A 17341-nucleotide genomic window follows, 5' to 3' on the forward strand; every position below is an offset into this window, starting at 1 on the left:
ATTGGTGAAGACGTGGAGAAGCAGAAATAACAGCTATACGGTGGCGGCGGGAGGGCTGGCGGGGACGCCAGCATGGAAAGCCCTTTCTCCAGGCCCACAAGTCCCCTCTGGCCCAGCGAGTCCCCTGCCAGCCTCTGGAGAGCCTGGCACCCAGCATGGAGACAGCGTGAGACCAGTAGGACTGCCGGCAAACCGGGTCCCGTACAGCTGGCCAGGCGGGTCTGTGTGGGGCGGCGCGGACACATCTCCGGAGTGTGGAGGCGAGGGGACCAAGCTGTTTGCAGGACACATCCAGCATGAGCCCCCAGCATAGGAAGCTCAAGCCCAGCAGACCAGCATAGGTACATTGTGGCTACCACCAGCAGGCCACGTACACACTTATTTACGGAAATGGTGTCACCTGTGCATGGATCTCTCCGTGGACAGGTAGGAAAAACGTTCCCAATGTCGGGTGGAAGGTGCCTCCCCGGTTTGGGAGAGATGGCTCGCCAGCTGGCTCACGCGTGTCTGGCCGTCCCTTCCCAGTGAAAGGCGTGCCTCGGGAGAGCTCATGGACCTGACTGGTTTATCTCTGTGTCCTCCATGGCCGCACGTGAGAGGCTCTGGAGCCGGTGGTCGGAAGCACGGCCCGGCACTGGAACTCCTTGGTTCAAATCCTATCTCCGCTCTTTGTAGGCAAACGGACTCGAGCAACGGCCCTAGGCAAGTCACCTACCCCTGCGCCCCGTTTCTTCGCCAGCACATTCAACAGAACGAAACATCTGTGGAGCAGGTGCCCAGATGGAAGTGGTAATGCACTCAGCACCCACCCTCCGCATCTGCTGGGCCTTCTGGCCCTGGGTCGAACACTCTCCCCCATGCCCCTGGTCCCCCTTCAGAGACCCAGCCCCAGCATCCCAGTCACCCTGAGCTGAGCTTCTCACCCCAAAACCCCAACGGCCAGTTCACTGGCCATTTCCCCCTGCCTCGTGGGCCTCTTGGTCTTGCCATCCTCCCCTCTGCCTGCCCTTCCACTGGTGACCCTGCCCCGAAGAGAATAGCACTCCAGCAGAAAGGACTCAGGGTCCCCTGGACTCTCCTGCCTTTGCCTCTATCTACCCCCATCTGACACCAAGTCTTCAGCACCTGTCTCCCTGGATCTCCACGCCCACGGCTGGCCCTGGTCCAGGCCTCCCCAGTTCTCCGCCCCAAGGCCACCAGTTTGCATTTGCCCAAATGCACAGCTGTTTACAAGGACATGGTGAGACAAGCCCAAGTTCTCAGGCTTGGCTGCCGAGACCCTCCCGGATTTGCTGACCTCAAAGCCCACCTTGGACCAGCCTTATGCTCCAGGCAGCGGGAGACACTGGTGGTTTCCTCAAACCACGTGGGCCATGTCACCTTCAGGCCTGGCCTGGGGTAGCCCCCATCTCCCGTCCTGCCCCGATGCTTGCCAAGGTTCATAGTTCAAGGACACATAGCCTGATGGTCAAGAGCAGGAGCCCTGTGATTGACTCTTAGCCTTGTCACTTCTAGCTGTGCAACTTTGTGCAACTTTCCTAATCTCCCATGACTCAGTTTCCCTACCTGTGAAGGGAGGAGATAATTGTACCCCCTCCTGGGGTGGTTGGAAGGACTAAATGTGTTAGCATTCACAGAATGCTCTGTTTCTGAAAGGTGCCAGTGCCAATACCAAGCCTGGCACCGAGGAGGCACTTCGTGGAAGGTTATGGAATGCCCACATGCCCAACCGACAGGAGGGCAGTGGCCACTCTCACCTGTTCCAGTCAGGTGCCGGCGGCCAGCGTGCACCGTACCTGCCGGGGCCAGCAGAGGGCAGCAGCGCCCTGCCCTGCGCCATCGGGCAAAGGGGCGGGCGGGAAGGGGCTGGGCTGCCCGGCAGGGTGGCAGGGATGAGTCGGGCGGGGCACGATCGCGCATTGTGGGCAGGGAGGCTGGGGTTCCGTCAGGACACACTCCTGGCACCGCCAGCTGCTCTCTGGCCCCTGATGGTGGCCCACCAGGTAGGTAGGAACTGGGGCTGGTACCAGCACTGGGTGCAGGGGCCACGGGGCTGAGGAGTGCTGCCTGGGTTGTGCTTGGGCCCGGGAGAAGCCAGGGTCTGCAGGGCAGACTGCCCAGGGTCATGGAAAGGCCCTCAGGAGCCAGCCCAGCCCTACCTAAAAGGACACCTCCTGATGTCCGGTGGCATGGTGCTCCCTGATAGCAGAGACCTGGAGTTAGCAGGTGGGAAGCAGAATAGGAAAGCCAGCGCCAGCCCTGGCTAGGGACAGGGTAGGGAGGCTGCCTGCCTGGCTCCCCTCCCCCGCAGCCACCCAACCGGCCCAGCCAGGTGGCAGCAGCTGCTGCCACCTTGCCACTGCTACCATCTTGCCCTGGAGTCTGCTGCTGCTGTGCTGCGGGGGAGGCAGAGACCCCAACCCGAGAGGACCCACTCCTGTGCCATGGGCCCTGAGGCTAGTGGCTGGCCCCGAGTGGCCTGTGAGGGTGACACGGGAAGCCAGCTGCTGGTTCCACTCCCTTCCCCAGCCCAATCTGGGGGTCTAGGCCCATCACAGGATGGTGTTCCCTAATGTGGGAGGGAGTGGGCAGTGCCCAGTGCCATGCCTGATGCTGAAGGTTGGGTTCCTGGTGGCGGGGCCCCTCTCAAGCAGCATCCTCCAGTGGTACTGCCCACCACCACCATGCTGTACCTGGCACGACTTTCCTGGTCCCCAGGGAAAGGCTGTGTGGGGACAGCCTGCCTGCTTACTCTCTGGTCAGACTTATTGTGGGCGAGGATGGGGAGGTCTTCTGGATGGGCCATCTTTGGCAGCACCGCCCCTGCCCTGGCCTGGACAAAGGCAGGCATTGAAGGCCAGGGCTGGCACTTGAGCTGAGCACCAGCTACCGAGGCTGAGGCTGGCATTGTAGGGGCTCAGCACCTCTGGCCCTGTCTCGGGAGCTCTTAGGCCTACCTCATGCCCTTCACAGGGACCCAGAGGGATGCAGGGAAGGGCACACTTACTGACACAGGGGTTGCAGGGCCAGATGGGGAGGACTGGCCAGAGGAAACCCTGTCCCTTTGTCCACAGATTCCGGGGGGTGTCTCCCTGGGGGCGGGAAGTGCCAGAACAGCCCGGGTGGGGGTAAGAGCACCAGACAGTGGGTCCCTGGCCTGGGCCTCTGGACAGAGGGGACATTGTTGGGGTGGAGGCAGGGCTGCCTCGGCCTGGCCACTATTGACAAAGCTGCCAGCTGTGATGGAGCCCGGTCACCAGGCCCTTGCCCCACACCCCCCCGGGGCTGGCTTGAATGGGGCTGAGCCTCGAATGTGTTCCTCCCACTCAGGACAATGCCCCCACAGCCATCTCGTGCCCATCACCACTGCCACTGGGCAGCCGAACTGAGGAGAGAGGTGCCACGCTGCCCGACACCCCTCTGCTGCACCCCTAGGGGTGGTAAGTGCCTGGGCCCCCAAACATGTCCCCGGGAGGGGCAGGATGGGGTGAGATAGCACAGGCCAGGGCTCAGGATGCACAGGGAAGCCTTGGCGTGGGGCTCCCCGGCAGACACTGCCACGGATACGCGGGGCCGGGAGGAAGCGCCTGTGCCCTTCCCGTCTGTGTTCCTGAGATAAGAGCTCTGCTCCAGGCCTGAGTGGCAGCGGGCCCGCTCCTAACTGGCACACGCCCGCACGCCCAGCCGTTGGACCCCAGCTCAACTTGGGACCTGGACCTTGGGCCCTGCTGCCAGCTTCTGCCCCCTTCCCAGGGGCTCTGTGTGTCACCTAGGCAACCAGTTGGTGCTCCTCTGCCCGCAGCCACTGCTAAGTGCTCAGAGCCCTGCAGCCCGCCCTCGTCTGCAGGGGCTCCGCCCAGGGCCCTGCCACACACACCGTGGAGCTACCCCTCTGGCTCCCCGCACCCCTGGTAAAGATCTGTCTTTCTGGCCCGCTCTTCTCCCCTGTCTTCTCAGTCAACAACCCTACCCCAAGGGCCCTCCTGGAGCCAGGCCCTGACCATGACCGCTGGGGCTCGGGGGGCAGGGGCAGGGCTCCCTCCACCACTGCACCCTGCGCTGCCTCTTGGCCCCGGGCCTCTCCCAGCACCCACTGGCCGGCTCTCAGCTCTCAGCTCTCCCCCACCCCGGCCTCTGCCCCGGCCTCCTGCTCCTTGTCATCTTTGGGGCAGGCTGTGGCGGTGTGGGCAGTGTTGGGGCCTGTGGTCATCCGTCCCTGTGCCCCAAGCCATCTCTCTCCTCTGGGTGGTGGCTGCAGGACCTGGTTTCCTTCTCCCCTGTCCTCCACCATGTCTCTGGGCTCAGCCTTGGCTCCCTCCCTTGTGTCCCTCCTCTCTGCCCTGCCGCTCTGTCACTCAGAGTCCCTCTGTTCGTGCTCTTGTGGCTTTCCAGGATCTGCCGCTTGCAGCCATCTAGATGCACATGAAGCAGAGGATGAAAGAATTGTCCCTTGTGTGCATGCGTGCGCACGCCTCCGCACTGCCCCGCCTTTCCTAGCTCTTGGACACTCTCTTTGTCCCTCTTTCTGTCTTCCTGTCTGTGCCTCTCTGTCTCTCTCCACCCCTCTCTTTGCTTCTCTTTGTCCCTGTCATTCTGTCTCCCTCCCTCCCCGGCCCAAGTCTTCTGGTCTCTCTCCACCCACCTTTGTCTGGCCCGGCCTCTGCCTTAGCCCCTCTGCCCTGCGCGTGCCCTCCCACAGGCCCCTGCCATGGCTCCCGGGCCTCCTTCCAGCCTCCAGCTCCTGCTGCTGCTGCTGCTGTCCCCACCACCACTGCCCTTGACTGGCACTCATCGCTTCTCGGCACCCAACACCACCCTCAACCACTTGGCGCTGGCACCCAGCCAGGGCACGCTCTATGTCGGCGCCGTGAACCGCCTCTTCCAGCTCAGCACCGAGTTGCAGCTCCAGGCTGTGGCTGTCACCGGCCCTGTCATCGACAGTCCCGACTGTGTGCCTTCCCGTGACCCGGCCGAGTGCCCGCAGGCTCGGCTCACTGACAATGCCAACCAGCTGCTGCTGGTGAGTGGCCGGGCCCAGGAGCTGGTGGCCTGCGGGCAGGTGCGGCAGGGCGTGTGTGAGAAGCGGCGCCTCGGGAACGTGGCTGAGGTGTTGTACCAGGCTGAGGACCCCGGTGATGGGCAGTTTGTGGCTGCCAATGCCCCAGGAGTGGCCACGGTGGGCCTGGTGGTGCCCTTGCCAAGCCGGGACCTCCTACTCGTGGCCAGAGGCCTGGCAGGCAAGCTGTCGGCAGGGGTGCCCCCCCTGACCGTGCGCCAGCTGACCGGGCCTCAGCCCTTCTCCAGTGAGGGCCTGGGCCGCCTCGTGGTGGCCGACTTCTCTGACTACAACAACAGCTACGTGGGGGCATTTGCCGATGCCCGCTCTGCCTACTTCGTCTTCCGCCGCCGCGGGGCCCGGGCCCAGGCTGAGTACCACTCCTACGTGGCCCGCGTCTGCCTGGGGGATGCCAACCTTTACTCCTACGTGGAAGTGCCCGTTGCCTGCCGGGGCTACGGCCTCATCCAGGCCGCTTTTCTTGCCCCGGGCACCCTGCTAGGGGCGTTTGCTGCCGGCCCGAGCAGGGCGCAGGCAGCCCTGTGTGCCTTTCCTCTGGCTGAACTGGACAGGAGCATGGAGCGGGCCCGGCGACTGTGCTACACGGCAGGAGGCCGGGGTCCCAGCGGCGCAGAGGAAGCCACTGTGGAGTATGGCGTCACGTCACGCTGCGTCACCCTGCCCCTTGTGAGTGGTCAGGGCTGAGCTCCTGAATTCTGGTGGCCGCTCCTGCCTCCTCTCTCCACACATCTGCCTGGTGCCCCTCACACTGCTTGGCGTGGATGGGTGGCACCTCTGGGCCTCACGGCATGGGATGAGGTGCTCTTCTGTGACAGCTACTCACTCATCTCTTGGCTACGGAATGTCACAGAGGGACCAGCTTGGTCTCTAAGTCTCCTACCCATCCCCAGCCCTGACTGCTCTGCCCCAGGGTCCCCGGACCTGCCCGCCAGCTCACAGGCTCTCTTACCACTGGCCGCCTGGGCACACCCCACGACTGTCTCTCTGGGCTGGGAGGAGGTCCCTCCTGTCTCTTCCAGGGTCTGATCCCCGCCATCTGTTTAGGACTCCCCGGGGGCGTACCCTTGTGGCGATGAACACACCCCCAGCCCCATCGCAGGCCGCCAGCCGCTGGAGGCTCGGCCCCTGCTGCAGCTCGAGCAGCCCGTCAGCGCCGTGGCAGCCCTGCAGGCGGACGGGCACACCATAGCCTTCTTGGGGGACGCCCAGGGCCAGCTACACAAGGTGGGTGCCTGACAGCGGGGTGTCCTGGTGCAACCCCACACTGCCAGGCTGGGTGTGCCCCTGCCCGCAGCAGCTCAGGGAAGCCCTGGCACCCTCCACCTCTCAGCCTATGTCTCGCCACATGTTGACAGCTGGCTGGATGCCACCTCCTGCAGCCCTGCCTTCTCCACCTGAGGGGAGCCCATGGTCAGGGCGGGTGGGGTGGCATGGGGGGGTGGGCAGGGCCTGGTGCTCAGAGCCAGCCTGGCCCCAGAAGTAGCTCAGAGGCAAACTCTTGCCTCTCCCAGCTGGCAGAACAGCCCCTGGCATCAAGGGCCCCCTGGAGAGTGTCCTAGCCCTAAGGGGCTGAATGGGGAAGTGATATATCCACCCCTCAATGGCCTGGCAGGAAGGGGAGCCTGAAAAAGAGCCCCCACAGGGAGGAGAGCATGCGCCCTGAGCGGTCAGCCTGTGGCCATCTGCCCTTGTACCCCCACCCAGGTATTTCTCAATGGCTCCCAAGGCCAGGTATACCACTCCCAGCAAGTGGGGCCTCCGGGCTCAGCCATCAGCCCAGACCTGCTGCTGGACAGCAGTGGCAGCCACCTCTATGTCCTGACTGCCCAACAGGTGAGGGCTATCTTGGGAGGGGGCCGGGCACATGCAGCCTGAGTCTCTGTACCCACTGCCACTCTCCCCCACTGCCATCCAGGTGGACCGGGTCACTGTGGCAGCCTGCCCCCAGTTTCCCGACTGCACCAGCTGCCTCCAGGCCCAGGACCCACTGTGTGGCTGGTGTGTCCTCCAGGGCAGGTGAGCATGGGGCCTACACCCAGGCTGGGGCCACTAGGTGCTGCCCACCAGGAGATGCACCTGGAAGCAGCTCTAGGTGTGCCAGGAGGCCAGCCCTGCCCATTGAAGTAGAGGCTCAGAGCCATTGCTGAGGTCCCATATCCTGCCCCATCCCACCAAGACATGAATCTGGTTAGCGCCCCTCCAGCATGGCCCGGCCTCTTCACTCCTCACTGCCTGCACCCCACACAGCAGCCCCGGGAATCCTTCAAGGCACCCCTACGTCAGATTGTGTGCTCCCCCCATGCCTGCAACGGCTCCCTCTCACTCACAGTCAAGGCCAGAGCCCACACCTTGGTCGTGCAGCTCCACGTTCTTGGGCCCCTGCTCACTGTGCTCCAGCTGGGCTATCTACTCAAGCCCCCTGCTGCTGCTCATCGAGGGCGCCTGAGATCCACACAGTGACCTGGGGGCCCCTACCTGGCAGGTGTACCCGGAAGGGCCAGTGTGGGCGGGCGGGACAGCCAAACCAGTGGCTGTGGAGCTATGAGGACAGTCACTGCCTGTCCATCCAGAACCTGCTGCCGGCCCATCGTCCCCGCCAGGAGCAGGGCCAGGTAAGGCCCCCACTGCTCCCGGGTGCTCCAGGCAGCACAGCCACTGCCTGTTGGGACATGACCCCCGGCCGCCTCCTGTCCTCTTCCTCTCCCATTGCCTCTGTTCCCGCCCCCAGCAGGGGCCCTGGCCTGCCCACCACCCCACTCTGCTCTGATCTGTTTCCCTCCCCTGTGTCCTAGGTCACCTTGTCTGTCCCACAGCTGCCCACCCTGGCTGTGGATGAATACTTCCATTGTGCCTTCGGGGACTATGAGAGCTTGGCTTACGTGGAAGGGCCCCATGTATCCTGTGTCACGCCTCCCCAAGACCAAGTGCCGCTTAACCCTCCAGGCACAGGTAAGGGGGCCCCTGGGGTAGGGGGCTGGGGCAGGAGGTGGAGGAGGCAGAAGCCACATGACCTACACTGCCACTACTGTCCCCTCCCAGACCACGTCACTATGCCTCTGGCCCTAATGTTCGAGGACGTGGCTGTGGCTGCTGCCAACTTCTCCTTCTACGACTGCAGTGCCATCCAGGCCTTGGAGGTGGCTGCCCCGTGAGTTCCTGGTCCTGTCTCCTACTAGGTAGGGGTGACAACCCCAGATGGCACCCAGCCTGAGCAGTCCCCCTGCCCCTCTAGGTGCCGTGCTTGCGTGGGCAGCCTCTGGCGATGCCACTGGTGCCCCCAGAGCAACCGCTGTGTGTACGGGGAGCGCTGCCCAGAGGACGAGAGGACCGTGTACAGTGCCCAGGAGGTGGGTGGGCCCGACCTGCGGGGCTCCCTTCGCCGCTCGGCCCCCCACAGCCAAGGGCAAAGCAGGGCAGAGGCAGGCCTGCCCCCTACACCTCCTAGCCCTGCCCGGGTAGCAGGCCCCTGGAGTTCTGAAAGGCTGAGGGGTCTCGTTTCCCCAGGTGGACATCCAGGTGCGTGGCCCAGGGGCTTGCCCCCAGGTGGAGGGCCTGGCAGGTCCCCACCTGGTGCCTGTGGGCTGGGAGAGCCGTTTGGCCCTGCACGTGCGGAACCTTCAACATTTCCGAGTGAGCAGCCAGGTGGGCTGGGGCCGGGGTGGGCAAGTGCTGAGAGCGTCCGGGGTCCTGACACATCCTCCCCCAGGGCCGGCCTGCCTCCTACCTCTGCTGGCTGGAGCTGCCTGGAGAACGGTGGAGGCTGCCAGCCACCCTGGAGGAGACCGCTGGGGACACAGGCCTCATCCACTGCCAGGCCCAGCAGGTGGGCGACTTCTGCAGCCTCGGACACCCCTGGGCCCTCAGCTTCCTCAAGGCCCTCTTCACCTCTGGTCCCGGGCTCCCACTCTGGTGGGGACTGTCCTGGAGGAGGCGGGAGGCAGAGATGGTGGCCGAGCCTGATCCTGCCCTCTGCCCACAGTTCCAGCCCTCTGTGTCCCAGCGGGAGCTCCGGGTGCCCATCTACGTCACCCGGGGCGAGGCCCAGCGGCTGGATGACGCCCATGCCCTTCATGGTGAGCTGGGGGCGGCGAGGTGGGCAGGGCACGGCGGAGGGAGGCACCTCAGCATCCTGCCTCACTTTCCCTAGTGACCCTGTACGACTGTGCTGTGGGCCACCCTGACTGCAGCCACTGCCAGGCAGCCAATGGGAGCCTGGGCTGCCTGTGGTGCAGTGACAGCCAGCCTGCCTGTCGCTACGGGCCGCTGTGTGCACCGGGGGCTGTGCAGCTGCTGTGTCCCATCCCCAGCATTGACGTGGTGAGCCCCCACCTCAAGGGTCCCACTGCTCCCCACTGCCAGGCCCGCACGGCCAGCGTCCCTCCACTGCCTGTCGTCCCACAGGCCACCTACCGGCTCGGCCTGGCCTCTGCAGAGTGGGGTGTGGCTTTAGGGATGCCATCTGCTGCCCTTTCCTGCTACAGATTGAGCCCCTGACCGGCCCCCCTGAGGGTGGCTTGGCTGTCACCATCCTGGGCTCCAACCTGGGCCGGGCCTTTGCCGATGTGCGGGACGCCGTGAGCGTGGCCGGCCAGCCCTGCAGCCCTGACCCCGATCTCTACCGCACTTCTGCCCGGTGAGGTCCCCGCTGGGTTGGGGGGATGCCTTCCTGGGGAGGCCCCAGAAACTGGCCACCCAGAGGAGAAGGGAGGCTGTAGCCAAGAAATGTGTGGCCCTGGGTCACAGCACAAAGGAACACAAGCAGGGGAAGGGTGGAGAGAGCAAGCTGGCCACGGCTCCCACAGGCCCTGAGCAAACCCCGGCCTTGGCTCCTCAGGATAGTGTGTTTGACGTCTCCTGCACCCAGCGGCACCACTGGGCCAGTCCAGGTGGCCATTAAGAGTCGGCCACCAGGCATCTCAAGCCAGCACTTCACCTACCAGGTCAGTGCCCGCCCTGGGGTGGTCCCCATGCGGAGGATGGTGGGAGGGCGTGCCAGGAGGGGCAGATGCCTAAGTGAGGACACTAGACTGGATCTGCAAGTAGCAGGAAGCAGGTCCAGGAGGGAAGCCACGTGATCTGAGTGGAGGGTAGGCTGGGGACAGTGGCTGGACAGCAGGGACACTGCCGCTGGTGGCTGTCCAGGAGGGAGGTGGGCAGCAAAGCAGCAAGTGTGGTGAGCAGCAGTGTGCTGGCAGGCACAGCGGCAGGGGGAGAATGGGGACTCCTCCAGGCGCTAGCCTGAGCCCTGGACGCCTGGTGGGGCCGCTTCCGGTGCAGGAAGCCCAGGGCAGTGGGAGAGCAGGAGGGTCAGGGGTGGGTTAGCATCAGGAGTTCTGCTTGACACAAGTGGCACTTCAAGGAGGCAACTGGATCTCGGGGTGTGGCGTTCAGGGTGCCTGGGGGATGCAAGCTATGCTGGGGAGGATGCTGTCCCAAGGGGAGAGCCTGGCAGTGAGGATAAGAGAGCCCCCCTCATGGGGCAGGGACAGACAGGACAGCTGGCCAGTGTGGAGCTGCAAAAACCTGGGGACAGCACTGCCAGAAGGAGGGCACAGTCAGCCGTGGTCCCAGGAGATAAAGAAGTGAGCCTGTACTTCCAAGTCCAAGGGCTTTGGGGATGAGCCCCAGGTAAGGAAGCACCACCAGGCTGCCCTGCCTCTCGGCCTGCCTTGTTCCCCAGGACCCCGTCCTCCTGAGCCTGAATCCTCAGTGGGGCCCCCAGGCAGGGGGCACCCAGCTCACCATCCACGGGCAGCACCTCCAGACAGGAGGCAACGTCCGCGCCTTTGTGGGTGGCCAACCCTGTCCCATGTGAGTATCTGGCCCTGCCTGCCCATGAGGTACAGGGACTGCTCCCTCCTGCTCCCAGCCTGGCTACAGTTGAGTGGGGACCATTAAATTCCAAGGGAGATGGCTGTGCCCGCCCCAGTTGTCTCTGCCTTGTTGAAGGAATCAAAGTGGGCTTCTCCTGGGGGTCTGGGCAAGGGACGGCCGGGGCTGAAAGCAGTCAGAGCCCAAGATGAGAGACCCCCTCCTCCACATTCTGCAGCCAGGAGCCAGTGTGTCCTGAAGCCATCGTGTGCCACACGATGCCACAGGCTGCCCCAGGAGAAGCAGCGGTCCTCGTGGTCTTTGGCCATGCCCAGCGTACACTGCTCGCCAGCCCTTTCCGCTATACTGCCAACCCCCAGCTTGTGGCAGCGGAGCCCAGCACCAGCTTCCGGGGGTGAGGAGCCTCGTTGGCCCGTGGGCCAGCCTGCACACCATGCCGGAGAGACGGGAGGCGGTTGGGGCTGGGCTGCGCACTGCCCGTCCACCCCCTGACTGCCACCCTGGCACAGGGGAGGGCGGCTGATCCATGTCAGGGGCACAGGCCTAGATGTGGTGCAGCGGCCCCTGCTGTCCGTGTGGCTGGAGGCTGTGGAGGAGGTGCAGGCTTCAGGGACCCAGCAACAGGGCCCAAACCCCAGGAGGAGCTGCGGGGCCCCTGCTGTGGACACCCAGGCTTGTATCCAGCTTGGGGGTGGCTTGCTGCAGGTGAGCCCCCCACCAGCAGGCGATAGGGCTGCCCCAGGCTGTGCCCAGTGAGGGGGTGTGGTGGGGCAAGCAGGGAAGCCCCAGCTCACTTCCCGGCGCCCCGCCCCGAATGCCCCCAGTGCTCTACCGTGTGCTCAGTCAACTCGTCCAGCCTCCTCCTGTGCCGGAGCCCCGCCGTGCCGGACGGTGCCCGCCCGCAGCGGGTCTTCTTCGCCCTAGACAACATGCACGTGGACTTCGCCAGCGCCAGCGGGGGCCAGCGCTTCCTGTACCAGCCCAACCCCCGCCTGGCGCCCCTCAGCCGCGAGGGCCCCGGCCACCCCTACCGCCTCAAGCCCGGCCACGTCCTGGACGTGGAGGTGAGGCCGCCCCCGCCCCGCCCTGCCCCGCCCCGCCCCTGTCCGCGCCCGAAGCTGGAGCTCAGGCTCCTGTGTCGTGTGTCGCAGGGCGAGGGCCTCACGCTGGGCAGCAGCAAGGAGGAGGTGCGCGCGCACATCGGCACGGGCGAGTGCCTGGTGAAGACGCTCACGCTCACGCACCTGTACTGCCAGCCGCCCCCGCGCGCGCCGCCGCCTGCGGGCCCCGACGCCTTGCCGCAGTTCGTGGTGCAGATGGGCCACGTGCGGCTGGCCCTGGGCCCTGTGCAATACGAGGCCGAGCCCACGGCCCCCGCCTTCCCCGTGGAGGCCCAGGCGGGCCTGGCCGGGGGCGCCGCCGTGCTGGTCGCCGCCGTGCTCCTGCTCACCCTGGTGTACAGGTGAGGGCCGCCCGCCCGCACGCGACCCCCCACCAGGTCGGGGACCTCACCCCAGGCCCTTCAGAGCTGACGCCAGCCCCCGCAGGCAGAAGAGCGAGCAGGCCCTGCGGGACTACCAGAAGGTGCTGGTGCAGTTAGAGAGCCTGGAGACCGGCGTGGGCGACCAGTGCCGCAAGGAGTTCACAGGTGGGGTGGGGTGGGACCCGGGAGCTGGGGCATCCACCTGTGCCTGGACCCACGCCGACCTGCCTCCTGGCCTGCAGACCTGATGACCGAGATGACCGACCTCAGCAGCGACTTAGAGGCCAGTGGGATCCCCTTCCTGGACTACCGCACGTACGCCGAGCGTGCCTTTTTCCCGGGCCATGGTGGCTGCCCGCTGCAGCCCGGGCAGGAGGGGCCTGGGGAAGAGGGCCGCCGCGCCACCGTGCGCCAGGGCCTCACGCAGCTCTCCAACCTGCTCAACAGCAAGCTCTTCCTCCTCACAGTGAGGGCCTCGCTCGTTTGGTGGGCAGGCGGGTGGGGCAGGCTCCCCAGCAGGCAAGGCAGTGGGGCTGGGCATGAGGTGTGGGCACACGGGAGTGGGGGGGACATATGGGGTTTCCCAAAATGAGTGCCAGCCCCTTGCCTAGCTCATCCACACCCTGGAGGAGCAGCCCAGCTTTTCCCAGAGGGACCGCTGCCATGTGGCTTCACTGCTGTCCCTGGCGCTGCATGGCAAGCTTGAGTACCTGACCGACATCATGAAGACCCTGCTTGGTGACCTGGCGGCCCATTATGTACACAAGAACCCCAAACTCATGCTGCGCAGGTTGGCCTTGACCTGGGCACTGACTTATCCCCACCCCACCCTGGGCAGGCTCTGCCCCTGGGGTGGGCAAGGCCTGGCACCCCCAGGAGGTGGCTTAGAAGGGAAGTACAGGAACGTCCTCACCAGGGCCCCGGGGCCTGCTCTCTACAGGACGGAGACCATGGTGGAGAAGCTGCTCTCCAACTGGCTGTCCATCTGTCTCTACGCCTTCCTGAGGGTGAGGGGCCCTGGGTGACACCGTTCCCCTGTCCCAACATTTGGGGTGACCTGTGGCCTATCTGACCTGTGCCCAAATCCCCCAGGGGCCTTTGCCAGGCCTCAGGGCAGCCATCAAAGGAAAGGTCCCGCAACGCTGCTATCAGAAAGTCCAGCTGCCCTGGCCACTCCCCACGCCCTCTGCCTGGCCTGCCGGCCCCCTGGCTGATGCTGGCCCCTCTCGGTGGTTGCAGGAGGTGGCTGGTGAGCCGCTGTACATGCTCTTCCGGGCCATCCAGTACCAGGTGGACAAGGGCCCTGTGGATGCCGTGACAGGCAAGGCGAAACGGACCCTGAATGACAGCCGCCTGCTGCGGGAGGATGTGGAATTCCGGCCCCTGACGCTGATGGTGCTGGTGGGCCCCGGGGCTGGTGGGGCCGCAGGGGGAAGTGAGGCGCAGCGTGTGCCGGCCCGGGTGCTCGACACGGACACCATCACCCAGGTCAAGGAGAAGGTGTTGGACCAAGTCTACAAGGGCACCCCCTTCTCCCAGAGGCCCTCAGTGCATGCTCTAGACCTTGGTGAGAGCCAGCCCCGCCCACCTTAGGGACCCCTAGCCAGCCCCCCCCCACCTGTAGCTGCTCGGCTCTGCCTTGCTGCAAATGGGGGACTTGGAGCTGTGGCTGAGTGGCTTCCCTGGGTCCCTCCAGAGTGGCGCTCAGGTCTGGCTGGCCACCTAACCCTATCGGATGAGGACTTGACCTCGGTGACCCAGAACCACTGGAAGAGACTCAACACCCTGCAGCACTACAAGGTGCTGGGTGGGGGCAAGGCAGGGGGGGTGGGAGCAGGGCAGGCCCTGCCTGGGGACAGCCAGGGAAGGGGCCCAGACTCTGCTCCCCCATCCAGGTCCCAGATGGAGCAACAGTGGGGCTCATCCCTCAGCCGCACGACGGCAGCACCATCTCCCAGAGCCAGGCCCACAGCCGCCCCTCGGGAGAGAGTGAGTCTCTTGGCCCAGATGCGCCGTCTGCACCCAGGAGCACTAACAGGGCAGGCAGGAGCCCACCTTGCCGCAGGCAAACCAGAGCACCAGCAGAGCCAGAGGCCGGGCTCCGGAGCCATGGGGCATCGGGCTGAACAAGGCCCTGGGCCGCCACCCTCCCCTCCTCATCTCCCCCATCTTTTCTTCCCACCTCTCCTTCCGCTCAGCACCCTGCCCTACCCTGTGGGGAGTGGGTGTGGCATCCCAGGCCTGTGGGGTGGGGGCGGGGGTGCCGCACTGAGGCTGGCCTTCCCTGCCCTCAGACATCCCCATGCTGGAAGATGGTGAGGAGGGCGGGGTACGCCTCTGGCACCTGGTGAAGGCCACCGAGGAGCCAGAAGGGGCCAAGGTGCGGTGCAGCAGCCTGCGGGAACGGGAGCGGGCACGGGCCAAGGCCATTCCAGAAATCTACCTCACCCGCCTGCTCTCCATGAAGGTCAGTGTGGCCAGGGGAGCCAGGCCCCAGGGGAAGTCACCGAGGGGATGTCCGACTAAGCTGGGGAGTGGGTGGGGTCCTAGAGGGGCATCCCTGGCCACTGATGTTCCCCACACCCTGCCCTCCACATGGCTCTCACCCCCTGCCTGGCAGGGTACACTGCAGAAGTTTGTAGACGACACCTTCCAGGCCATCCTCAGTGTGAACCGCCCCGTGCCCATTGCCGTCAAGTACCTGTTTGACTTCCTGGATGAGCTAGCAGAGAAGCATGGCATCGAGGACCCTGAGACCCTGCACATCTGGAAGACTAACAGGTGACTTTCCTGCTGACCCCCCACTCTGCAGGTGAGTCCCAGAGGCACAAGGACAGTCACAGGACAGGGGTAGCAGGTCCAAGACAGAAACTCAGGCTTTGTGGCATCCACCCTGGGTTTCTGGCCCCTCAGCGAGAACTCACGGGAAGATCGGGGCCCAGCTGGAAATCAGGGCCAAGGCCCTTGGCCGATGGAATGTGTTGCCTATGGTCCCCAGCTCCGGAAGGCCAGCCGTGCCCACGGGAGGGGTGGGCTGGAGCGTAACGGGACGAGGTTACAGTGGCAGGCCAGGGCCTCTCACCCACCCCGGCCCATGTCCCCAGTCTGCTGCTGCGGTTCTGGGTGAACGCCTTGAAGAACCCACAGCTCATCTTTGACGTGCGGGTGTCTGACAACGTGGATGCCATCCTCGCAGTCATCGCCCAGACATTCATCGACTCCTGCACCGTCTCCGAGCATAAAGTGGGCCGGGTGAGAGCAGAGCTGCCGCGGCAGGGGGCAGCCCTGGCTGGGGGGGTGGCGGCATAATGGGGGCCAGGAGAGGGCTGGTGGCTCCTACACCTCCCAGCTCACACCCAGCCCCTCCCCCACCCGGAGCAGGATTCCCCAGTGAATAAGCTGCTCTACGCCCGGGAGATCCCTCGCTACAAGCAGATGGTGGAAAAGTAGGTGTCAGAGCCCTCAGGGCGGGGGGGCTGGCGCTGCCTCGCCCCTAACTCTGTCCACTCTTCCAGGTACTACGCGGACATTCGCCAGAGCTCCCCGGCCAGCTACCAGGAGATGAACTCGGCCCTGGCCGAGCTCTCTGGGGTGAGGCACAGCCCAGAGGCACAGCCCTCCACATTCAGGGGGGAAAGACTGTCATAGCCGGGAGGGACTTTGGGGCTTGAGGCCCAGACAGGGGCCTCACCGCCCCCTATGTACTGTCCCCAGAGTTACACCTCTGCTCCCCACTGTCTGGAGGCTCTGCAAGGCCTGTACAACCACATCCACAGGTACTACGACCAGGTGAGGCCCGGGGCACCCCAGGGAGGGGCAGGTGCTGGGAGTGAGGCACAATGAAGAGGAAGGCCCATGGAAGCTCCCTAGCGGTGGCCAATCCAGGCGAGCAGAGGGAGAGTGCCACCCTGTGTCAGAAGGGCCCAGGCTGGGGAGGGAGCTGGGCTTCCATCCGAATTCCCCTGGGAGGCCCGAGGCAGCCCTCACTGGATCTCCAGGCTCCTGCTGAGGTGGCCGCAGGGCTGGGTGGTCCTGGGCCAGTGAGCAGGGGGTAGGCCTCAGACAGGCACGCTCCTCGACCCTGGCAGATCATCAGCGCCCTGGAGGATGAGCCGCTGGGCCAGAAGGTGCAGCTGGCATGCCGCCTGCAGCACATTGCTGCCCTGGTAGAGAACAAAGTGACTGACCTGTGAGCTTAGAGAGCAGCCAACACGACCTGCTGCCATAGGACTGAGCAAGTGACCAAGGAGGGGCCGGCAGAGCCTGGGGTGCTATGCCCAGCAGCAGGCTCCTGCCCACCGCCTGCCCCACCAGCCCGCCTGCCTCCCCACCCGGGCTCGTGTCTAATTTATAATGGCCCCTCCCTCTCCTCCTCCCCCCACTGTATTTATTTGCTTGCTGGAGAATCACATCTGGAAATAAAACCGACATACATCTCTCTAGAGAAAGCCCAATCCCCAGCCCCTGCCTTCCCCTGCAAGACTCAACTTGCTGCCCCGTGACTGTGACCTGCTGCACAAGAAAAAAGAGGCCACCAGACAGCCTGCTCTCCTCCCCACCCGCATCTCCCCTGGCCCCACAGGAAAGCTGTCCCCCTCTGTCTATGTCTGTCTCATGCCTACCACTTCTTTCCTGGCACGGGTGTCTCCCATCTTGGGACCATCACTATCACTGCCAAGCCACCTCTGCTTCATTTGGCCCCCAGTGGCCCCCAGCTGGCCTCCCAGCTCCACATTTGCCCCTCTGTCCCCTTCTCGAAGCAGAGTGATCTAAGAGCAGAGGTGCTTGTCAGTCTCTGCTGTAAACCCCACGCTGGTACCCCCAGACTCCAGGTGGGGCCCCTTGCCCACCCCCGGACCATGCTGCAGCAGTGGCCAGCACATGGAGGCCTCAAATGCCCCCACATGGGGACCCAGGTGGCTCACGGGGGGGCAGTGGCTATGGGCTGG

General features: G+C 65.0%; 1 protein-coding gene across 3 annotated transcripts; it reads left to right on the plus strand.

The window, feature by feature from the left end:
* The first annotated feature begins 768 nt into the window (after positions 1-768).
* PLXNB3 (plexin B3) lies at positions 769-16834 on the plus strand. 3 transcript variants are annotated; one of them, XM_045538184.1, is made up of 36 exons: positions 769-789; positions 3331-3440; positions 3803-3911; positions 4732-5743; positions 6122-6301; positions 6782-6910; positions 6993-7093; positions 7560-7689; positions 7870-8026; positions 8117-8225; positions 8310-8424; positions 8582-8707; positions 8784-8900; positions 9057-9150; positions 9225-9394; positions 9559-9710; positions 9912-10017; positions 10758-10888; positions 11127-11303; positions 11419-11614; positions 11734-11973; positions 12061-12371; positions 12457-12557; positions 12635-12858; positions 13004-13182; positions 13333-13399; positions 13632-13959; positions 14089-14192; positions 14288-14381; positions 14687-14859; positions 15013-15173; positions 15497-15644; positions 15774-15838; positions 15908-15983; positions 16107-16181; positions 16481-16834. In XM_045538184.1, exons 2-36 carry the CDS (start codon positions 3335-3337, stop codon positions 16583-16585), a joined length of 5868 nt encoding a protein of 1955 aa, XP_045394140.1. In that variant the 5' UTR covers positions 769-789; positions 3331-3334; the 3' UTR covers positions 16586-16834. The 3 variants fall into 3 exon arrangements, with proteins under 3 accessions (XP_045394140.1, XP_045394139.1, XP_045394141.1); XM_045538183.1 differs by lacking the exon at positions 769-789 and adding an exon at positions 1893-2003; XM_045538185.1 differs by lacking the exons at positions 769-789; positions 3803-3911 and having other exon boundaries at positions 3404-3440; positions 4700-5743.
* Positions 16835-17341: the final 507 nt, after the last annotated feature.

This window comes from Lemur catta, chromosome X, assembly GCF_020740605.2.
Source record: "Lemur catta isolate mLemCat1 chromosome X, mLemCat1.pri, whole genome shotgun sequence".
Taxonomy (NCBI): domain Eukaryota; kingdom Metazoa; phylum Chordata; class Mammalia; order Primates; family Lemuridae; genus Lemur; species Lemur catta.

What these genes read in the sequence shown, in the direction of transcription:
- PLXNB3 (XM_045538184.1), top strand. Translation starts at nt 3,335, where the DNA reads ATGCCCCCACAGCCATCTCGTGCCCATCACCACTGCCACTGGGCAGCC. An exon ending in GCCAGCACTTCACCTACCAG is followed by an intron (nt 10,018 to 10,757) that starts GTCAGTGCCCGC and finishes CTTGTTCCCCAG; the next exon opens with GACCCCGTCCTCCTGAGCCT. An exon ending in CACATCTGGAAGACTAACAG is followed by an intron (nt 15,174 to 15,496) that starts GTGACTTTCCTG and finishes CCATGTCCCCAG; the next exon opens with TCTGCTGCTGCGGTTCTGGG.